The sequence below is a fragment of the Mesitornis unicolor genome, unplaced genomic scaffold (assembly GCF_000695765.1).
Source record: "Mesitornis unicolor isolate BGI_N332 unplaced genomic scaffold, ASM69576v1 scaffold1226, whole genome shotgun sequence".
Taxonomy (NCBI): domain Eukaryota; kingdom Metazoa; phylum Chordata; class Aves; order Mesitornithiformes; family Mesitornithidae; genus Mesitornis; species Mesitornis unicolor.
In genome coordinates this window covers 23,192-45,030 of record NW_010188662.1, presented here as the reverse complement: position 1 = coordinate 45,030, position 21,839 = coordinate 23,192, and the positions used below count along the sequence as shown (strand labels likewise).

Genomic DNA, 21,839 nt, shown 5'->3' with positions numbered 1-21,839 from the left:
CAGCAGGGATCATAACAGCATGTATAAATACCTGATAAAGGGAGTAAAGAAGACATAGCCAGGCTTGGATCTTTCAATCACTCCATAGTGACTAGTGAAAGGATGAAAAGCAATGCTCACATGACAAGAAGTTCTGTTTAAACATCTGAAAAAGCTTTTTCCACTGGTTACGGCGATCAAGCACTGGGATTAACTGCCTAAAGAGGTTGCAGAACCTTCACCCTTGCAGATATTTAAAATCAGACTGGTCACAGCCCAGATCAACCCAATCTGGTTAACGTGCCATTGGAGCAGGGCAGGTTGGACTGAATGATCTTCCAGCCTCAACTCTTCAGTATTGGTGGTTCTGTGAAATTCTCAGTCAAATGTACTACCAAGAATTCAACATCACTGAAAATGATGTTTATAAAAACATTCAAACCATTCTTTACTATTCCCTTCTCCAAAACTAGGATTTTCTTACTACTCACCATTAAATTTCTGCAGTCGCTTTTGCTTGGTACCTCAGTACTGGGAGGGCCTTACCTTCAGCCTCTTGCCAGCTCCACTAAGGGCTGCTCTCAGAAGGTCATAATCAGAGCTGACTGCCTGAACAGTAACATTCAAGACATGCAGAAGCCTTTCAACCAAGAAATGTTATGTCTTCTGAGCAGGAAAACTGGTTAGGAAGGGATGAGTCATGACGATCTTATTCCCATCAGCAATTCCCTGTCCTGTCAAGTACTCTCAGAGCAAAGTCAAGCCAATCCTTAGACCATACTAACAGGATTAAAAACACAGTAGGAAGTACCCTAAGCTTGACCACAGTTTTAACATCCTCAGCCATGCCTCAAACATAAAGCAAATACAAATCTCACCTTGATATTTTGCAAAAAAATCAGAAAGCCTCTCCTCCTAAACCAGAGACAGCCTGATTCCTAACTTAACAAATGCCCTCTTAAAACAGTCCACTACACTAAGTTTTCAACATTATTCAAAGTGGAAAGAACCTCTCCAGCTTCAGTGCTAATGAATGCTTTTGTGGAATTGCAACCTTATTCGCAATGCAGAGAACTAGGTTATTGAAATTAGTAAGTCTCCTCAGGAAAGAGGATACCATTTGACATAGTAAGAATGGCAATTAGTGCTGAATCTCATAAGAGATATTAACTTGTCACAGAACTTCCCTTCAGTCTTAAAAAGTATGTAGACTCATTGTGATGCTTATATTGAGGATAAGTTATCAAGGTATGCCTCTTTCCTTTATTCTGAAAGCAAAACATTAGTATTACAGTTAGAAACTAAACATTTCTGAGAACCCAGTAAACTCCTCCTCTCCCAGATTTAATTGGCATTTCACACATGATGGACAATATTTCTTTCAAAAACTATTCCCCCCTCCCACCCCTATTGTAGGAAGAGTATTCGGCTTACCTGAAAATAGAAGAAAGCTTGGCCAAACCAGTAGTGCATGATAGTAATCTGTGCTGCATCAAATTTCAAAGGTCTCCAGATGTATTTTGTCATCATTGTCTGAATCAGCAGACAAAACACCAAAACTGGTAAATTGTGAGGTCTAAGTAGAAGGGCTGTTAGCAGAACCAATCCACTATACACTTCCCATAATCCTGTACTCCTTACGCTGGAGTCTGCAGATATAACCTGTGACTTTAGTAAATCTTTAGTGCCAGTGAAGACTATGCCAAGAACAAAGACATAAACAAAACGAGCTTCAGTAATCCCCCTAAAGAGGAAATAAAAAAAAAGTAATAACAATTAATAAATAAATAAAACAGATGAGCTACCTGCTAATATCTATTTCACACGTCAAGAAGTCTTTCAAGAGAGGTGCAAGACAAATGCAGTTCTGCCACACAGGTTAAATTCTAAGGCTAGTACTGGCCAGTTTCATGAGAGCTTTCTCAAATACAAAAACTCTAAAATAGTTCATGCTTAAATTACACCACCTCCAAATCAACTTCAGCAAAGAAACAGCTTGTGCTAAAAACTAAACTGACTTAAAATATAAACCCAAAGTTATATGTCAATTAATGTAACCAATTAATTACTATTCAAGGTCCAGATCCATAAATATAATCACATAAATATGCCATTTATATAGCAGCATGAATTTCCCCAGAAATATTCCTTGGACTGACATGGAAACTGTATTTCAGGAATTAAATGGACTTAAAAATTACTATTTTCTTTAAGCTGTTCAATGATTTTCCACAACTCATTCACACAAACATACATTTCTTTTTAGACAACCAAATAGATAGTCAAGGTATTTGAAGACCCTTATTTCAGTCTGAAATTCCCACATACTTCAGGCATTTTCTCACCTTACACAGCTGCACAGATATAGAGATACGCTGGTTTATACCAGTACATTTTTTTCCTCCTAACTGTACACATTTTACAAGTTCCTAAGCAATCCCATTACAAAATAAATGAATGTTTTAAGTAGTAAGAGTAGTTAGCATCTATTACTATGCTCATTACACTATAAATTCACTGGCCCTTTCATTTCCAGTGGAAGTCAGCTTCTGAAGAACGCACAGCATCTTATCCAAAAAGCTGACAACGACAAGGACCAGTAATCTTAAAAACTGTGACCCACTATTCTAGAAGTGCAAGGCCCATGGAACAAAGAAAGTGAAAACAGATATCCATCAGAATTGGGTGATATTCTTAGGTTTATGGGGCAAAAAAATCACAGATGATGTTAGTGTGAGCTAAGCTACAATAACAATCCAATGAAGTCACCAAATGAGCGTATTAAAAAGTTTGTCATTATGAATCTCTTTTTCTATCTTGCAAAAGATAAAAATACACCTTATCAAAACACTTTATCCATATTTTAATATACACTGTCCTTAGGGATTTCCAGTCACTTTATACATGACTGGTGAATGAACAGGGTCTCCTCCAAAGTTAATGTAATTCACATAGAAGTGAGGATTCCTGAGTCACAGAGCCTTAATAATATATGGAGGATCAGACCATGACACTAAAAATAGTAAAAGCACAGTTACACTTTGTGTAACTAGTGTAACTAGATGACCACAGAAAAAAATTACTAGTGAAAATTTGTAAAAATAAATTTCTCCTTTAAAATTAACATATTTTTTCAGTTTTTGGAATGTCACCTTCCTTTTCAAAAAACTGCTAACAAATGAGCTTGAATTCAGTCTTCCTTCTCCACATCCAGGAAAGAGAACCAAAAGGAAAGAGGTGAAATAATAAGCAACAATATTTACGTGTCCAGTTGTGTTTTTTTTTACATCCACAAGAAAAGGCAAAACCAACACATGATAGTGATGTGGCCTTCCTAAACACAAATACAGTGCTCTATTCTGTGGTTTACCTTTCAAAGGTTCAAACTCATACCTAATGGTCTATGCAAAGAGGCTTTACTATTTCATTCCCTTAAATAGAAAGCCTTTGTAAATATTCTATAAGCCCCATTGTCTTTCTCCTTCAGAGAAAAAAAAGGTAAAGTTTAGAGAGTTCCTGTGTTTTTGGCTAATGCAGAAATTCAGTGTCCCTTTTCAGGATCTCTGGTAATTCTGATGTAATTACCATAAAATATTCAAATATATTCACATGACTTAGAAGTAAAACTTCAGGAAACAGCTTTGGGTATTTGTCGCTATTAAATGAGTTAAGTGAAAACTGAAATTAAGCAGCTGATGGAAATCCAACCTAAAACAAAAAATTCTCAGCAAATGTCTGTGTCAGTATGGTATATAGTCATCTTCTTCACTACACAGACTATCATCTTTAAAAAGAACTGAGGAAAATGGAAGGTCAAATTACTTCCTTGCGTTTTTAATTTAGATGTTATCTTAGTGTAAGCCACAAAAGACAGGACGCAATTCAATTGCCTCATTCATCCCACAGCAGTTGTTACATTCAGCAAAAAGACTTATCTTCAGGGAAGGGTACAGAGAGGCGATATTTCAGAGTGAAGATTCTCCATCTTACAGAAGAAAGCATTATGCATGAAAAATGCATTGGCTGTCTACAACTTTTTCTCATATTACACAAAATCAGCTCTACCCCACACCTGGATCTGGAGCTACCCCATGTCATGAATACACTACACATACCTCAAGACACATTTAAAAGAAAGTCCTTGTTTTGTTCCTGGTGACATTTAAAATAGGCTTTTACCATTCATCACATCAGCCATTTAATAAATAAAGATGATCTAGGACCACGATGTCAACACATCAGCTAAGATCTGAAATCTGCTAAAATGCGTCTACCATCTTTTTTGAGATGCTGCATTGGGAGCCTTGCCAAAGATGACATGTTTGAGGAGTTAGCAATCTTAGGCAACCCGTGTCTGCTCTATTAGGCCTTGTACTTCAGGCTTGAGAAGCCTAGGTGTTAACGGGAGTACCCACTTAGATGTTAACGTGAGTAGCCACTGCAGGGGACCACACAGGAACCTCCATGCTGGCCTGCATTGCGTGCTTGTGGGCGTTACGACGGAGATAACATTCTGACCTGCCAGGAAGTGACATGTGGGTTTGGTTTGGTTGGTTTGGTTTTTTGGGTTTGTTTGGTTGTTTGTTGTTTTTGTTGTTTGGTTTTTTTTTTTTTTTACACAAAATAAAAGGCAACATGAGCGAGCGGTGTGCCCAGGCAGTCAAGAAGGCCAAGAGCATTCTAGCTTGTATCAGAAATAGTGTGGCCAGCAGGACCAGCACCAGATTGTCCCACTGTACTTGGCACTAGTGAGGCCGCACCTTGAATCCTGTGTTCAGTTTTGGACCCCTCACTCCAAGAAGGACATTGAGGCACTGAAGTGTGTCCAGAGAAGGGCAACAAAGCTGGTGAAGTGTCTGGAGAAGAAGTCTTATGAGGAGTGGCTGAGGGACCTAGGGTTGTTTAGTTTGGAGAAGGAGGCTGTGGGGAAACATTATTGCTATTTATAACTACCTGAAGGGAGGTTGTAGAGAGGTGGGTGTTGGTCTCTTCTTCCATGTAACTAGTGACAGGACAAGAGGAAATGGCCTCAAGTTCTTCCAGGGGAGGTTTAGATTGGATATTAGGAAAATTTTCTTTACTGAAAGTGTGGTCAAGCACTAGAACTGGCTGCCCAGGGAAGTGATGAAGTGACCATCCCCACAGATGTTCAAGAACCGCGTGGATGTAGCGCTTCAGGACACGGTTTAGTGGTGTTGGGTTGATGGTTGGACTTTAAGATCTTAGAAGTCTTTTCCAACCTTAATGACTCCGTGATTCTGAGAATTTAAACAAATCGCCATGTTCACCATTTATTTAAGGTGAAATAACACAAAAAGCCCACATCTTTCCCGCTACAATTGCGGTCAATACACTGACTATAGAACTAACCAGTTCCCAGTAAATGCTTTTCCTTCAGTATTTAAGTACTCCACTTATTTCTCTGATTCATTTTATTTGCAGCTATATTGCAGCATTTAATGTTCCATCCCACTGCAATATTTTTCTTCTTATTGGAAGGACAGTAGTCTTCTCCAATGATTTTGCTCAAACACAAAGCAAAACTAGAGGTCACAGTCAGAAATTAGGCACACCTCAAACACAGACTGCAAACTAAGTAAAAATTACCATTGCTTTCACACCCAGCAGAACTAGCATGCAGTGATAACATTAGTACACAACTAGAATTATTTTCAATATTTGGAAAGATGGAAAGTATGTAAATATATCTAAATATACATACATAAAAATACTTGTTCTAAAACATGCCTCATTAGCAAATCTGATCTTCTATATGCCCCAAGATCTTCTCCTGCAGAGTTTTTTCCATCTATGTATATCTTATCTGATTAAGTCTGATTAAGAACCTCCAACAGAAACCATTTGTATACATATCAAATTCAGCATGATTGCAACACAAAGTTTATTATATACAGAAGACAATTGTTTTGCAACTTCTCTTCCATGATCCTTATCAATCCTTATCATCCTTATCATCCTTATCCAATCCAATCAATCCTTATCATCCTTATCAAATACCCTAACTAACTAAGTTTTCCACAACTCTCTTGACATTCAGAAAAGCTTGAGGCTGCAGAGTCAGGTACAATCCAACAGTAAAAAGTACCATAAGAAAACAAAAGCCACTTAGCTACATTTCAAAAGTGGCTATTGGTGAGAGAGCAAATAGCTTCCTTACAGTTACAGACTGGTTCTGCAAGAAACTTAACATTCATGTAAAAATCCTTAGTATGCACTGTGCAGGAAAACCTAGAGCCCAAGAAAGATTTGGTTGCATCTTGAAAGCTCACACATTACAGAACAGTCAACTGCAAAAAGAAACATATGGAAAAGCAACTCTCCCAATTACTGCCTAAGCATTTTTCAAAACTAGGAAGTAGCTAAATGAGCATGGCATGCGCTTTGCTAAATGTGACAAGTCCATCTAAATCAAGAGGAGATGGTGTGTTTGGAGTTTCTTTGCAGCAAATATATAGGGTATGACTATTAGATTTTTCTCATATTAATTCTTACCTGACTAGCTTCCGATCTGCCACAGTCAGAAGACACTTCATGGGGCTCAGAATTATGCACATACCACAAAAAACAGAGTTTTATTCATAATGATGTGATCCTACCCTAGACACAACGTCCCCTCCCACTTCATCCCCTGATATCCGAAGTGTTAACACCTCTCTAGAAATAGATCTACATATCTGTTGATTAACTTACTTTGAAATATCTTTGCTGTCATGTTGCCATGGGAATACGACATTTCCAATAGCCGCCCGGTAACTGTAGACTCCCAGGAGCCCAAGTGCCATGGCAATTTTTGAAACCAGGGAGCATCTTCTTTGAGCCAGAACGAAGATCATAAGTAGGGAGACTGCAGCCAACAAGGAGAGTTCAGATTTATGTTCAGAGCTGGAAAAAAACCCCAAACAGACAAAAAAAACCCTTCAAACCACTGTAATTACTGTTAAACACATTTGACAGAGCCTTAGCTACAGCATTCTACTTCCAAATTAATCACTGCACTGACATCTGTTACGAACTTTCCAAGAGGTATAGTAAAAAAGCCTAGTATTTTTAGAAAAGCTGTTTTATTAACGTGGTTTTCTATTCAAGCATGCATGTTTAAAAGTGTAATTATTGTGTTCTACCATATGCTAGTTACTTTGTTAATTATATAAAAACTAAGCTGTGAATAGCATAATGAAAAAGGGTGTAATGCTTTTTAATTTAGGGTTTTGTTATTTATTGCATTTTTTGAAACAGTACATTTTGCTTATACTAGTGTTCCATTTTCTAGCACAAAGCAGATAAGATTACTGTACGACAGAATTACAACTATTTTCCCTTTTTAAGTAACTGCATGTATATTTTATTTGTTTAATTTTACATGTACAAAACATTAACTAGACAAAATGACCAGAAATACAGTTACATAGTTTAAAACATACACATTAGCACAACAGGATTCCCTTACTCAACTACAGCATGTTGTACCAGATCAATACATACAAGAGATAAAGACACAAAATTTGCATCAAGGCCAAGAACATTATAGATACAGCCTGTTTGTTCCCCTGCATCATAAGTAGGTAACTCTCATTCCAGCATCAAGGGCATTTTATTGAACATGCTGCCAACATAATGTATTTAAATCTGCAGTGATATATTAGCACTGCAAAATGTAATGGGCTACTGTAAAGATCTGCACTCAACCCCTACCATAGCTAGCTATGCAGTTTCAGAAAGACCACTGTAATCCAAGAATTGCTAACCCTTGCCTATTGCAAATATTCCCAGTATCCCAAATAACCTGGAAACACTAATTTTGTTAGATTTACCTTCTGTTAAGAACATCATGTAGAGTGTGAGAGCCAAGCGCTCCATCTTCTGTCTTCCATACTCCAAAATGCCATGCTAAAAGATCACTAACTTCAGCAAACTGACAGTGAGCCTTTGCTGTTATCTGCATTAACTCTGATCACACTTATGAAACTCCAGTTTTATCTTTGATTTAATCAAAATTATAGTGCTTCAAACAGATTTACTTTCTTATTCCCTAGTATATGCTTCATCAGGAGTTTGACCAGTAGGTATTTCAGCTGTTGTGCTTGGAACATCACACAGGAAAGGATATGAGGCAGAAAATTTGTCCTGTTAGTCCTCCCTGCAGGACCCAGTCCAGCACTTCATATAATTTAACAAGACTCCTGAGAGATGCACTGCTCTCTGCAGGCCAATAGAGGAAAGTGAGAGGGATAAAAGCTAGAACACTATGGGAGAGAAAATGTAGTCTTGATGTTTTTTCTCACTATTGTTTTTCCTCTACAGCAGGAGTCAGCAGAAGCAGTAAATGGACTGCAGCAGCAACCTGTAAAGATAGCACATGCACCATCTCTTACGATCAACACATGAAGTACTAATTTAGCAGCCACTGCATCTTACAAATGAACCTCTGTCAAAAACTTCAAAAGCTTTCAAGCCATATTCTCCTTGGCTGCTGATTTTATGAGAGACAAAACACATCAGGGATAAATAAACGCAATATTCATCTTTGGCTCCTGATCTAAACAAGTCAATGCACTTCTGTTAAGAGGCCTATGCAGGTAAATATAACATAGCAACACATCAAAATTAAAAAAAAACCTACCTGTAAGAAGCAATTACTAGTGCTGTATCAAGCAAGACATTCACTAAAAGCTACAATTTCCTATAGTGAACATTTGAAATTATACTGTAGCTCCCCACCTTCCCCCCACCCCCCAAAAAAAATAAAAAAAGAAAACCTTCTCAGAGAAGGCCCAGTGGACAGTAAGGGTATGTTAAAGTCCTGTGAACAGTCACCAACAGTGCATTCTTGACCGCTAGCACAGGGATCTACATCCAACTCATACCCAGGTTTTCTGATAACGGTCCTGTGTGATTTCTGTTTTGGATTTTTTGAACAGTGTAAACTTGTTGCAAAAAAAAACCAAAAAACAACCTACTCCAGTGTCTCTCAGAGTTTGCTTAAGAAACAATAAAAGGATTTATAGCAAGTGAATTCAGGACAGCACAAGTCACCTACAGCTTCCAAGTTTTCCAGGCAAGGCTCTCACAGTTAGGCAACTAGGTACATATTAAATAAGCACATATTTTGAAAGCGGATTATAGTTGCTCAACACAAGGTCCGGCCATTTAGCAACGTTCTATATGATTTTGATAATCTACTCAGAAATACAAGCATGAACGTGCTACTCTGATCCCAGCTGAAATGTAGTGGGCTTTGCCCCAAACTGCAAAGTTTAAAGTGAAGAACCAATAGTTTCCTGAGAGAGAACAGGGGGAGGTGGGAAGTAAAAAAAAAGAGAGTTTCAGCTTTTGTTCTTACTGTAAGAGCTTGTGGTCTACACTTTCACACTTCTGGTATCAGAATGAAGACTGAATGCATTTCCTTCCACTGCTATGACCTCACCTCACTACTGCAAATACAAGTACAGTGAAAGGATCTATAAATGTGCACGTAATTTATGTTTTATGTAGATAAAGCCTTTTTTGTTTCATTTCATTCTACTATGTACCATAGAATCCACAGGAGTCACCTGGTATGCTAGCTTTGGGGAGGAGGGCATTTAGGGACAGTTAAGTACATTATTAAAATAAAATATTATCATCTTCCCATTGCTGCTGCTTCTCATCACTGCTCTTCAAGATACCACTGTCATTGACAGCTTCAGCCCTTTCACAGTGGGCCATGTAGCAGCTCTTACCAAGATTAACAGCCAAAAGCAGCTAACTGAATACCAGCTAATTAAAAAAAAAAAACCACCTGATTTCCAGGCAAACTTAGGGACTGCATGTTCTCTTCTGCTTCACTACTCTCTGATTTTCTTTTGCCCATTTTCCCACCAAAGTTTTGTTTTTTTTCCTTTGTAGCAGGTTTCATAGAGTCTCTCTGCAAATAACAAATAGCAAAGAATATTTTCCTTATTTTTTCACTGTTGAACACATCTCTAATAGCCAAATTCAACACACTATATGCAGATTGATTTTCTGTGTTTTGCTGCTTACATTTTTCCATGCACAAACCTGCACAATAGTCTTGTCTCAAATGCTGAGCCCCTTAAGCACTGATGTCTAAAAGGTCAATAAAGTGAAAAAAAAGGTAGTTTGTACATTAGTTTATCTTCAAGACAAAATAGAAGGCTGGTGGAAAAAGCCTGAGCAGCATTAACTCAAACTAACAGAGAACACGACCGAAGTAAGGTTCTAATTTCTTATTACTAAAAAATGTGCCATTAAGACATAACTATGCAAATCAAACACATACTAAAAATAGAATAACAATCAATCTTATAGACTAGCAATGCATTTTGGGAGGAGGAATAAGTACTTTATGCAATTCAGCTTATAAACAACTTTTAATTTATACTATAAGGAAAACACATCATCTCAATCCTGATCAAAACACTAGGGAAACAGATATCTCTACCACCCTGTTCTCTTGTGAAGAAGGAGCAACAAAGATGTTAAAACCTCCAACCAAAGAAAATGCAAGCATGCTTGCCAAATAGGAATTCACAGATAATCTACGAGACACAGGATATATAAAGATTTAGTCAAAGTAGTTATTGACTGATCTTTCTGGTGCTTGTCCTGTGAACCATTTCAGACTCAAGAACCCACCTACATCCCACCACCCAAGTTCAAAAACTGTGCACTTCAAATTCTGCTACTAGGGCAATTTAATCCTATAAAGCAACTGAAGTATATGTCAGCATGGCAACATATACTGTATTTTCCTGTTAGGTTAAAAACCACTCCATTGATTTAAGCAAGTATGCAGCTTCCCAGCAGCCCAAGCCAACCTGTGGCAGTGCTGTCAGGGTTCTGCTCTTCTGCCTGCTCCCTAAACATGGCAGAAGCAGTTCCCCATTGAAATGGGGAAGGCAGAACTGTGGCAGTTCCAATAACACATTGTCTTAGCATGCCATGGCATGGTACTCTGGACTATTCCACAATCTTCTAAAAGCTCCGAAGAGTAGAACTTTGTGAATCACTACTTCTTTCTCAGTAAGATTCGAAAGGCACGTGGATTTTTGTAAAGAATGCTTGATGATGGCAGAAAGAAAAAACTCGTTATGTCTGCAGCACTTCAAAAGATGCAAATACTTCCACATTTTGCTTCTACAGGAATTTCAACAACAGCAGTGCTGGCGTGCACACTCTTCTCTTCCTCCATTACTGCTACTAAGCAAGCCCATTTGTCTGCGAAGCTGGATGGTAAATCAGAGTGGGAAGTGATCCATCTGAAAGCCAAAAATTTTCTACCCTGTCTTGGGTTATTTTTCCAGCCACATATTTTCAATGATTTAGTTCACCATACTAACAAAGCAACAGCTGTGCTGGTAAAATACAGGGCTAGTGAGAGGAGAAGCAAGACAGTAGGTACCTTGCCTTGTAAGGCAAGAGGTCCTTTAACACACCTTTATAGCCAAACAAGCAGCCATAGCCTAAGACTACAGCTGTAAGACCTTTTCTCTTCTACTTACTTCAAGACCCAAGAAAATACTCAATATGAGGCTATAATTTGGTGGGAAAGCACAGGGAATGACTCACCTGTAAAATTCTGAAGTTTTGGGTTTGATATCTAGCTGCTGTACTTCAGCCTCACTGAAGGAGGAGGCAGACAGCTTTAATGGCAGGGTTGTGTTGGCTTTATGAAGGGGAAGTAATAATCGACCTGACAGACTTCTGTGATGAGATGACGAGATCAGCGGAAGAGCTGAGTGCAGGGAATGTTGTTTATCTCTGCTTTAACAAGGTTTTTAACACCAACTCCCATAACATCCTCACAGTCACTAGCGATCAGCACCACGGCTTGGCACTGGGGCCGATACGGTTTGCCATCTTCATTAATGACTTGGATGATGGGATACAGTGCTCGCTCAGCAAGCCTGCACACAGTACAGAACTGGGAGAAGTAGATGGGTCTGCTGCCACTCAGAGGCAACTCAACAGGCTGGGGAAATGGACCAACAGGAACTTTATGAAGTTCAACAAGGGGAAGAAGCAAGTCCTGCACCTTAGAACAAACAGCTACACACATCGGGACAGACTGCGGGTTGAGCATCTTTTCAGAGATGGCTCTGAAGGTCCTGGTGGACACACGAGTTGATCGTCAGTCAGCACTGTGCTCCTGCAGCAAAGACAACCAACAGCATTTAAGGCCGCATTATGAAAAACATTACCAGAAGGTTGAAGAATGTGTTTCTTGCCCGGTGCTCAGCCCGGGTTACCCAGTACAAAGAAAGATGTGGACATACTGGAACAAGTGCAGTGAAGAACTGGGAAACGATGATGGGACTGGAGCATCTGTCATATAAGGAGAGGCTCAAAGCACTGGGACTATTTAGCCTCAAGAAGGTAAGGCTCACTATGGATCTTACCAGCCTTATTGGAGGTGAAAGGTATTAAAAAAGATGAAGCTATATTATTCTCAGTGGTGTCCACCAACAGGACAAGAGGCAATAGACACAAGTTAAAATAAGGAAATTCTGTTAAAACAGAAGGAAATTTTAGGGAGGTGAAAACAGGTTGCCAAGAATAGTTGTGGAGTTTCAGTGCTCGAAGATATTAAAGACTCTGCTGGACAAGGATCTGAGCAATTTAGTTACAGATCACACTGCTCTGAGGAGCAGGATTGAAGCAAATAGTTTCCAGAGGCACCCTCCAACCTCAGCCATCCTGTGATACTGTTGTTTCCAAAGACGGACAGGAATTCTGCAAAAAGGCTGATTCCAAATCACAGGAGAAAAGAATGAAACACAAAAATAGCCTCTTTCCTCCCTTCTTCCCCCTCCCTCCCCAGTATAAAAAACAGACTAAGGCAGAACAGGTGTTAACTACCTTGATTTACCTGAGTGGGTTGCTTGGAAGGTCCTGACAGGCAATAGTGTTAGATTATATGTTACAGGATTTCCCAGCTCTTGTTATAAATCAGGAAGCCCTAGAAGCATCTGCTCTGGATGCAGACTATGTTCTACCAGTGCTATCTCCCCAAGTCCCCACAGCCCAAGGCAGTAAAAAGGTTTTGCTGCTCTATAGGCATACCTAGCACCAGGATATCGGAGGTGGGAGCACACTCAACTGAGACAGGATCTTTGAAAGTTAAGTCCAGGCATGCACACACAATTTTTAGAAGGCTGGTAATATTTCCAAGTGTGAGTAAACATTTCTGGGGGACACATCTCTGAAACAAATGCAATTTGTCAGCTGCAAGAATATCAACCCCTTGTTTCATGGCACTGTGGCACTAGTACACTTCAAAGAAAAGGACTGACAGTCTGAAGAAGACATGTGGTTCAGGAAGTTATTGGACAAACAAATCTTCGGAAGATGCTCAGGATTAATTATAAAAATCCTCCCACTTGTACAAATCACACCTAATCTTTCTCAGACACTGGCTTAGCTTATAATGGAGGAGTGGACTTAATGCTGGGAATATAACATTCCCTCCTGAATCCCTCACCTTATCTTAAAAGGAGGAATACACGGTGAAAGCTTTGGTATAGAACAACTGCTATAATGCGATAAACTCCCTTATAACTTACATTTTTCAGCACTCATGCCTGTCTGCCTGTCACAGCAATTAGCATTTTATCTGTGAGGCTGCCAATAAGTAACAAGTCCCATATTAGTTCGTTTGCTCATGTCACTATTAATGAATGATGAATGACATTTCATCCATGTGTTGTAAGATACTGGCAAGAAATCTCTTTATTTTACACAGCACCACCTCCACGTCTGCTGTCTACAAAACCTTGACTAGTCAGTCACAATGTATTGCTTCTCCATCCATGAGCTGAAGTACAGAAGACAGTTCAAATATCAAGTCCCTTTTATCACTGAGTAATGGCTGCAGTTCTTCACAATGCTAAAAGGTAGTACAAAAATAAGTGCTTCTGTGTAATTCAAGTTGTAAAAAATCCCCTTTCTTGTTTATCATACTACACTTGAAAAATTACTTCAGTTTTCCATCCACATGTTAAATGTCAGTGACAGACAAGCAAGAATTCCATGCGCAGCATATTCCACTGCAACTTCATAAAGTTCAGAATTGAGCAGAACCTTTTGCCTTAATTTCAAGGGTTTAATTCAATTGTGATTTTTAATTTCCCAAACCAGACACTGTTGACTTTCACATGGAAAACATTTACTTTTTGATTCTGCTAAACCTATTGCGTATAATTGGCATTAATCAGATAAGTCATGGTGCAGGGCAAAAATTATAAACTATTGACAGTACACAAGGAATTACTCCCACATGAAATAGCAGTGAAAAATTCCTTATGTTGCTTCACTGTTTAACCACTTTGAATGTTTACAGCACTTTCTAAATAGAGACTGTATAGAAATGTATACACATTTCACCAAACACAACATGCATCAATGTTTAAGTAAGACAGAAAGCATGAGAAGAAATCTGACACCCACCTGGTCAGCCAGTGACCAAAGTCTGGCCGATGAGCCCACTGGATGCCCGTCTGATTCAAGGATCGAAGTAGCCGACAGCAAATAAGGATGATCCATGGACTTGTTAAGCTTATCCACTTATCTGCTCCTTTTATGAATTCAGGTGAAGAGGTGGCCTTGCCCAATTTTGAATTACCTACTGCTGGAATGTCTATATTCTTGCACTCAGAGGCTTCTCCAACACTATCAAAATTCTGTTTCACAGTGGTGCTATGTCGAGGGTCACTTTCTCTCAGAAGAAAATTATTTCTACAGAGTTCCTGACACAGCACCAAACAAAGCGTATTAATAAGAAAATACCAGGTTTGATGTTCTTCTTCTATAAAACTGCTTGACCCCAAACTCAAAACATGACCAATCGTTCCAGCCAGAATCAGCACATTGATTTCTGACCAGCTGGAACTAGACATGACCGGATTCTGCAAACAAAGAAACAAAAAGATATATCAGTGGTGAATGTGTATAAAAATGTCACTTGTTTAAGCATTCATAGTGTGCTTACAGCAATTTCCTCTAAGAGAACAGTGAGACAAGTTACTTCTACCTTGACAAATCTTAAAAATTTATAAAACAATAATTTTAGTGTAGCCTATTTAGCTAGCATTGCAACATAATCATACTGTTTAAAATTACACTGTGTTTTAAGGGAAAAAACCTCTCTATGAATAATCATTACAACTGTACAGATTAAGATTCCCTACTACCCTGTGACAGAAGGTTTGAAACAAGCTCTCTACCCGCTGCACATTCATAGAAGTAAAAATAGAAATCCTGCAAAAATCAAACTTGAGACACAGACAACATGTAATTTTCTAATAGTTTAAACCTGTGCTACCCTCAACTTAGTACAGTGACAGCCTTCACTACATAAGTAACAAAAGTAACCTGCAGACAGTCTGATGGCACTCCTTAACCTTGCTTAGCTTGAAATGTGTCTTTCATCTTACAATCTACTTTAAATCTTACCCTTATTTATTTACTTCACATGCTGTGTTATCTGAAAGCATAATATTCTTTGTCTAATTACTTCATTAGTTGGATTTCCTGTTCACAGCAGCTACTCGGAACTGCCTCATCATCACTGCCCTCAGTGATACGGCTAAAAAGAGAATGTAAGGGCATGTGGAAGGTCAGAGCCTTCAGTTCATCGACATTACCAGGTAAAGGACTTTTTCAGCTCACAGTGCATATGAAGTAACAGCAAAAGCCATAGAAAGACCACAGAGAGACACAAACCTTGTAAGTAAGCACTAAGGGAGATAATATAGGTGACCAAAATTCTTCAGCCATTAGTTGTCAGGCCATTAAGAAACCACAGGCACAGCCCTGAAGAGTGTCAGCCTGGACTTCGTAAGAGATACAAGGGGACTGACAGAACACAAGTATTGGGGATATCTGATGGCGCTTGTGGATCTATGCAAATTCATTAAGCAATGCTTCAGGAAAGTGTCAAAGGTGGGGGAGAAAGGTGGTGAGGAACAGGCTGGAGGCAGGGGGCACAGCGAGAGGAGGAGGGATAACGGGGTCAGAGCCATGTGTGAGCAGGCACTGGTCAGTACACTTCTCTGACTGAGCTCCTGTGCTTCATCGCTGGGGTCCATCCTGTCTTATTTAACCCTCTTGTAACAATCTTTCTGTGCACCTCCACTCTCTGTCCCACCTGTGGGTGCTGCAGGGTCTCACTGCAAGTAACTGGGGAAAAGCTTGCATGGTAGCAACTTGAGACCAGAGCAAGTAAAAGCAAACACCAGCAACTTAAGTGGGACATGGTGCATGAGGCTCCATGTGCCAGAGACCGAAGTGGGGACCACTGGCCACCAGAACTGTGTGCCTGAGGTGCCAGCAACTGGAGGGATCAGAGTGCAAGAAAGGTCAGGGTCAGCAATAGGAACATGACCATGGATCACCAAGGTTGTAAGTAGAGAGCCCAGATCGCACACCGACTTGTGAAAGGTCGCAAGGCCACTGAATAGAGGAACCTCGGTCTGTTTAACTTCTCCTCAAAGTCTGGGCCAGAGGTGGGGACAGAAGCCCAGGCTGGGCATGCACAGCTGGGCTCCAGCAGCAAGACAGGACAAATGCCTCTGGAACCACCAAAGCCAGCAGGTGCTTCCCAATGTACCTTAACAAATTGGGTTACACACCTGTGAAGCATTTTGGCAAAGACACTGTCGAAAATCCTCCTCCACCGTTTTATTTGTTCATTAATTTTTCCTCTATTAGAGAATATCAAAGAGTATCTCTTAAACTGGTATTTGAAACACCTGATAAACAACAACTTAAAAGCCAAATCAAAACTACTGCATGCCAGTTTTACTTCAAAACAAAGATCTCTGACGCAGGATCTACTTCCACGTTAATTTCTTTAACTGCATACTTCAACCACATCACCCTCCTATACTTGACCTTATGAACAAACTTAAAAAAAACACCTTCAATATTCATACAAATAAATCTCACAGAGAACGTACTCACATTAAAAGATGCACAGTGTGCTACGATTCCTGAACTACATCATTTGCTAGAAGAATATAGAAACTCATTAATCTTACAGCAGGTAACGAGGAAGTGAGTGTAGAAAATACAAATATCCCTGAGCATCTTCAATGCAAGTCTCACTTACTTACTGACAGCAGTGTGTGCATTTTTGTTCAGTAAGCAAGACCGTTTAGCATGGAGAGGACAACAAACACACTTGATGCAGAAAACTAGTCAACATTATCTAGAATTTTGCTCTGAGGAAAACAACTCTTGCAAAATCAAGATTTTATAAGATGCATTTAAAGAATGCCGGAGATAGTTATACCTATTTACATCACCTCCATTTCTTGTGTTGTTAATGAAATCTATTACACCAAAGTCACTTCACTTAAAAAAAAACCACAAACAAAACCAAAACCAACAAAAAAAATCCCCATGAGGTTACAAACAACAGTAACGGGTGCAAAAAACACTAAAAATCTAGCACAAAACCAGCCATAATCTAAAAAAACCTGCCCAGGCCCAGTCTAAATTTACTAGCATTTGAAATTTCCTTGGTGCTCTAAAGACCACTCCTTTTTGTTTATTATTCTGCTCCAGAAATCAGAAACCATAAGCTCCATTCTAGAACAAAAAGATCAAGGTAGAGATGTAGTCCATGCAGACACCAAAGACCATGAAATTCACAAAGCTGAGACAAGAACAGTACATGACTAAGCTACAGAAAGTTTAAACTCCAATGATTCCCTCATGCGTACCTTAAAGATCTTGGCTAACTAAATAATGAGCAAGCAAGTAAGTACCATCTGCTTGTACAGACAAAGGAATCTGAGATCGTCAACAAATGAGAATGAACCAGTCTTCAATATAATTCATTTGCCTTCTTTAGAAGACATAACATAAAATCTATTTAAGGATTGCTCTCTTGTGCCTGGTTGCTGTCAACACTGATAGGAAAACTGCAGTCATGTATTATCAGGGAGGAACATGCAAAAGCCTCATGAAAATGAGAGCCCGAGTGTGAAATATACCAGTGTCAGAAATCCGTATTTCTTGCCTGACTCCCACAACTCCAGTGTAAAAGAGAAAATAAAAAAATCACTCCTGTATTCACATAAAAGGGTTAAAGTCCAATGGCATTTACTGATAAACCACATTTCAGACCAGAGTTAGTCACGACAAAAAATGAAAAATTATCCTGCAAATTATAATCTCCTGAGTCTTTATGATCTAAGAAATACTGAAAATAGCTTCATCAGGTTTTTCTCAATTTACTGGTAATCCCTCACATATGAATTGTGCCTTAATTCAATGTCATCATTACAGTTTTTTAGACATCCTGACCCTTGATTACTTAAGTTGTACTTAAGTTTTTAGATCTGGTTTACAAGCACAGAAATACAGATCCTATTCTGATATTCACAGCTGTATTTCTAGCTGCTGAATACCTGCAACCCTCAGGAACTCAGCAGGCACTGTGAATATTAACTCATATGATTCAATATTTTGGCAAACAATGCAGAGTCTTTGGTTTAGAAATGTATAAATGTCAGGTTTTCAATTTAAGGCTATAATCTGCCTAACCAAGATAGCCTTTAACATTTGATGTATCAGCATTAGTAATTAAGACAGAAACCGACCTCTTAGCCCTATCTTCGAACATACCTTGCTAGCTTGCAGCAGTGCCAGTACATAAACAATGGAATATACGCATCTCCACCCATGAAAGTTATATTTTCTTAACTTTGAAATAAAACCTCCTGTAATCTATCTTCTGGATCCAATTCCAGCTATGTGGCTTCTGCACGGTTAAGAGTGAAGCTCTTTTTCACAAAAATTAAGATAAAATAAAATTCAGGTATTTCACACCATCCATAGTTAATGCCTGAGGAATTTTAAAATCACTTTTCAAATGATGAACATTTTATTTTTCATGTTCTTCATCATCCCAAAATTAAATACTTTTTATTCTGTCCCTTTCTCATATTTGAGCTCTCTGCATCCAGTCTTGATTTCCAATGATGATAACTTTCTTACGACAGAATACTATAGACCACACTTGCTCCTACATTTTCACAGCATTTTGGGATTACTTTTGAAAGCTACCTAGTAAAGGCAGCATACAATCACCTTTTATTTTTTTATCCAAGGCAAAAAAAATTAAAAGAAAAAGAATTAGGTACAATTGCATAAAAATGTTTTATCATTCAACTCAAAGAATATCATACAACAGAGGGCATTTTGAAACAGAGTGACATTTTCTATATGTAATGAAGACGCTGTTATTCTGCACAATGAAAATTCTAAGAAGCTGTATTTGACAGGGTTTAACTTCTGCGTTCTATTTTGAAAAAAACTATTGTTTTTTATTTCTACCAGAAATAGCAAAAAAATACAACTAGTAGTAGTAAAGACTGTGTTTAAGTCAACTACCAAGCAATTACGAGTGAAGCTATGAACAAGCAGCTAATTTTTTTTATAATTTTCTGGAATTCATAAGAGCTGCAGAACTATTTAAAGCCTTAAGTGTCATTAAAAGAAGGGGCTGCTGCTGCTAGAAACACAGTAATCAGAACCCATAAATAACAGTCAGGAAGCAGATGCTAACACTGTCTGCACTGGTCTTCAGAAAATTCATGAACTTGGTAATCAGTTTCTATATTCAGCCACAGTGGGAAAAAAAAGCATTACAAATGAGAACCACTTCAGAGAAATCTTTAAATGTGAACGGAAACAATTTGAAGGAAAAAAGCTCTGAAGCCATTAGCAGGAGAGCTTATCTTAATTACTTCTAAAATACCTACATTTTATCATATAGCAGGAGCTGAGAAAAGACTCTCAGCTTTTTTAACTGGCAAGACCCTGATACAGAGTTCCACTCCTGCCGTCAGAAAATCGGGGCTTCAGAGCTCTTTCAGAAGTGGTGCCCATATGCAGATTCAGACTGTGAAGGACACACACATCACAGACACTTGGATTCAGAGATATTTTAGCGTAAGTCATACTCCTAACTCACATAGGAGGCCCTTCAAGACCAGCACACACCATATACAGACACCCTGTTTCACCCCAAAGTCTATGCATTCTATAAAAGGAGATAGAAGGTGGGACATGAATGTTTGTGAATTACAGTGTGTGTGTCTCAGTCACCAGTAAAGAACTTCCCACATCCACACTGCAAGCAACAGCAGATCATCCACTGCTCCTTTCACATTCTCCAGGCTCTGTCTTTGTATAAGCAACCACCTGCAAAAAAAACCCCACCGTATCACTCTGCAGTAGAATGGTAAAAATCAAATCCAGGTCACTGCTTTGATACATGTTTGGAATGGAGGGATTTACAAACTAAACCTACAAAATATTTCCAGTTTGCTTTAGAACTTGAATAGGGACAACAAAGCCTATCTGACTGATGAGATGTGATATATTATCCATCAATCCAGTCACCTATGGAATAAGATTGAAGATGGAATGACAAAAGTGGATTTCTACGGGTCTGGATACAAAGTCACATCTGCCTCAACCAGAATTACTATTGCCTACACTTGGTAAGACATACATCAGCTTCCCACATTTTCAAATACCTCCTGGGGGAAATTTGATCTCAGACAGACCTGGGATGGAGAATGTAGTATTACTTTTTATTTCTATCTGCCCCAGCCTTGGAAAAACAAAACATACACACAAACTTTCTGGACAACATTGCTGAAAACCACCTCATTCATGCATTATCAACAGGAAGCAGCTGATCTGATCGTGATGTCCCAGCTAGATAAAACTTCAGAAAACACATACGCACCGATTTCAGATATTTCCCCACCCTTTTACATCCAACAGCAAATGCCTGCATTGAGAACTGTTCCATTACAGCCAAATGCAGGTATTTTCAAAGGTGATGTAAAAATAAGCATTTTCAAGTCCAAGAGACACAAACTGATCACTGTCCTGAAATGACAGAAGCGTTAGAGCCAGTGACACTAAATTTCACTTGTGATTACAAGGGGTTTTTTTCTGCTTCTGGAATTCCAGATGGTCTCATAACTTGTACCAAAGAGGAAAAGGAGACAAGCCACTGAAACATCCTTCTCCAAGCAACAGAGGATTGAATCTAAAGCCCCTACATCAACCAGCTCCTACTGCTCATATGCAGAATGTGGGGAGCTGGAGGCAAAGATACAGAACTGGATACAGTATCCTGGATATAATTTCTAATCATTTGTCTCTGTTTGTCCTCAAAAGCAGATATACAAAGTAGAGGTGGGGAAGGAAGAAAACTGGAATAGAACAGGGGGATAAAGACTTCTCACACATACTCCTGTTCATGCTACCTAGGCATAACTGACTAGGTGGAATAATCAGAAATGGTCAACAGATTAAGGGTATGGAAATGGCAATTCCTCATCTAAAGTTCCTCAGAAAGGGTAATTAAAAGTGGAACAGCATCAGTTATATGCGTACTTCTTTTTATGTGTTCCTTGAGGAATTATTTGCCTCCGTCAGGGAGCTAGCGATTAATTCCTTTCATAAGAAAAGTCTTTCCACCCAACACAAGTTTTGAATACCAGGAGATATTTTGCAATTGCTGCTGTGATCACTGACAAAGCAGCTGCATTAGCAACTTACAAGCCATCTGCAGGAAGCTGTTCACACCAGCAGCTGTCTCTCACCAACAAGGATGAAAGCATGCCAAGAACAGTTGAATTAAACCTAAAACTCAGGCCAAACTAGAAAAGAAGAACTCATACCTGTCAACCAATACTTCGTAACAGCCTATTCTAAATACAGTAATAGCCAAGGAAAAGCAGCATCTTCCCAGATTACAGTCTTTGATCTACTAGGAAAGCACTTTTCCTGGCTCATCTAAGGTTACTTTA

The 21,839-nt window shown here is 39.0% G+C and overlaps 1 protein-coding gene across 1 annotated transcript in view; it reads right to left on the bottom strand.

Annotated features, from left to right (window-relative positions):
* The window catches only part of PIGG (phosphatidylinositol glycan anchor biosynthesis, class G), a 45,676-nt gene that overhangs the window by 4,089 nt on the left and 19,748 nt on the right, over positions 1 to 21,839 (bottom strand). Inside the window, exons 8-11 of the mRNA XM_010185792.1 lie at positions 14,446 to 14,903; positions 6,691 to 6,882; positions 1,414 to 1,723; positions 526 to 588 (exon numbers count right to left, since the gene is read on the bottom strand). Of these exons, the coding sequence (XP_010184094.1) occupies positions 526 to 588; positions 1,414 to 1,723; positions 6,691 to 6,882; positions 14,446 to 14,903 (1,023 nt within the window). The remainder of the gene's footprint in view (positions 1 to 525; positions 589 to 1,413; positions 1,724 to 6,690; positions 6,883 to 14,445; positions 14,904 to 21,839) is intronic.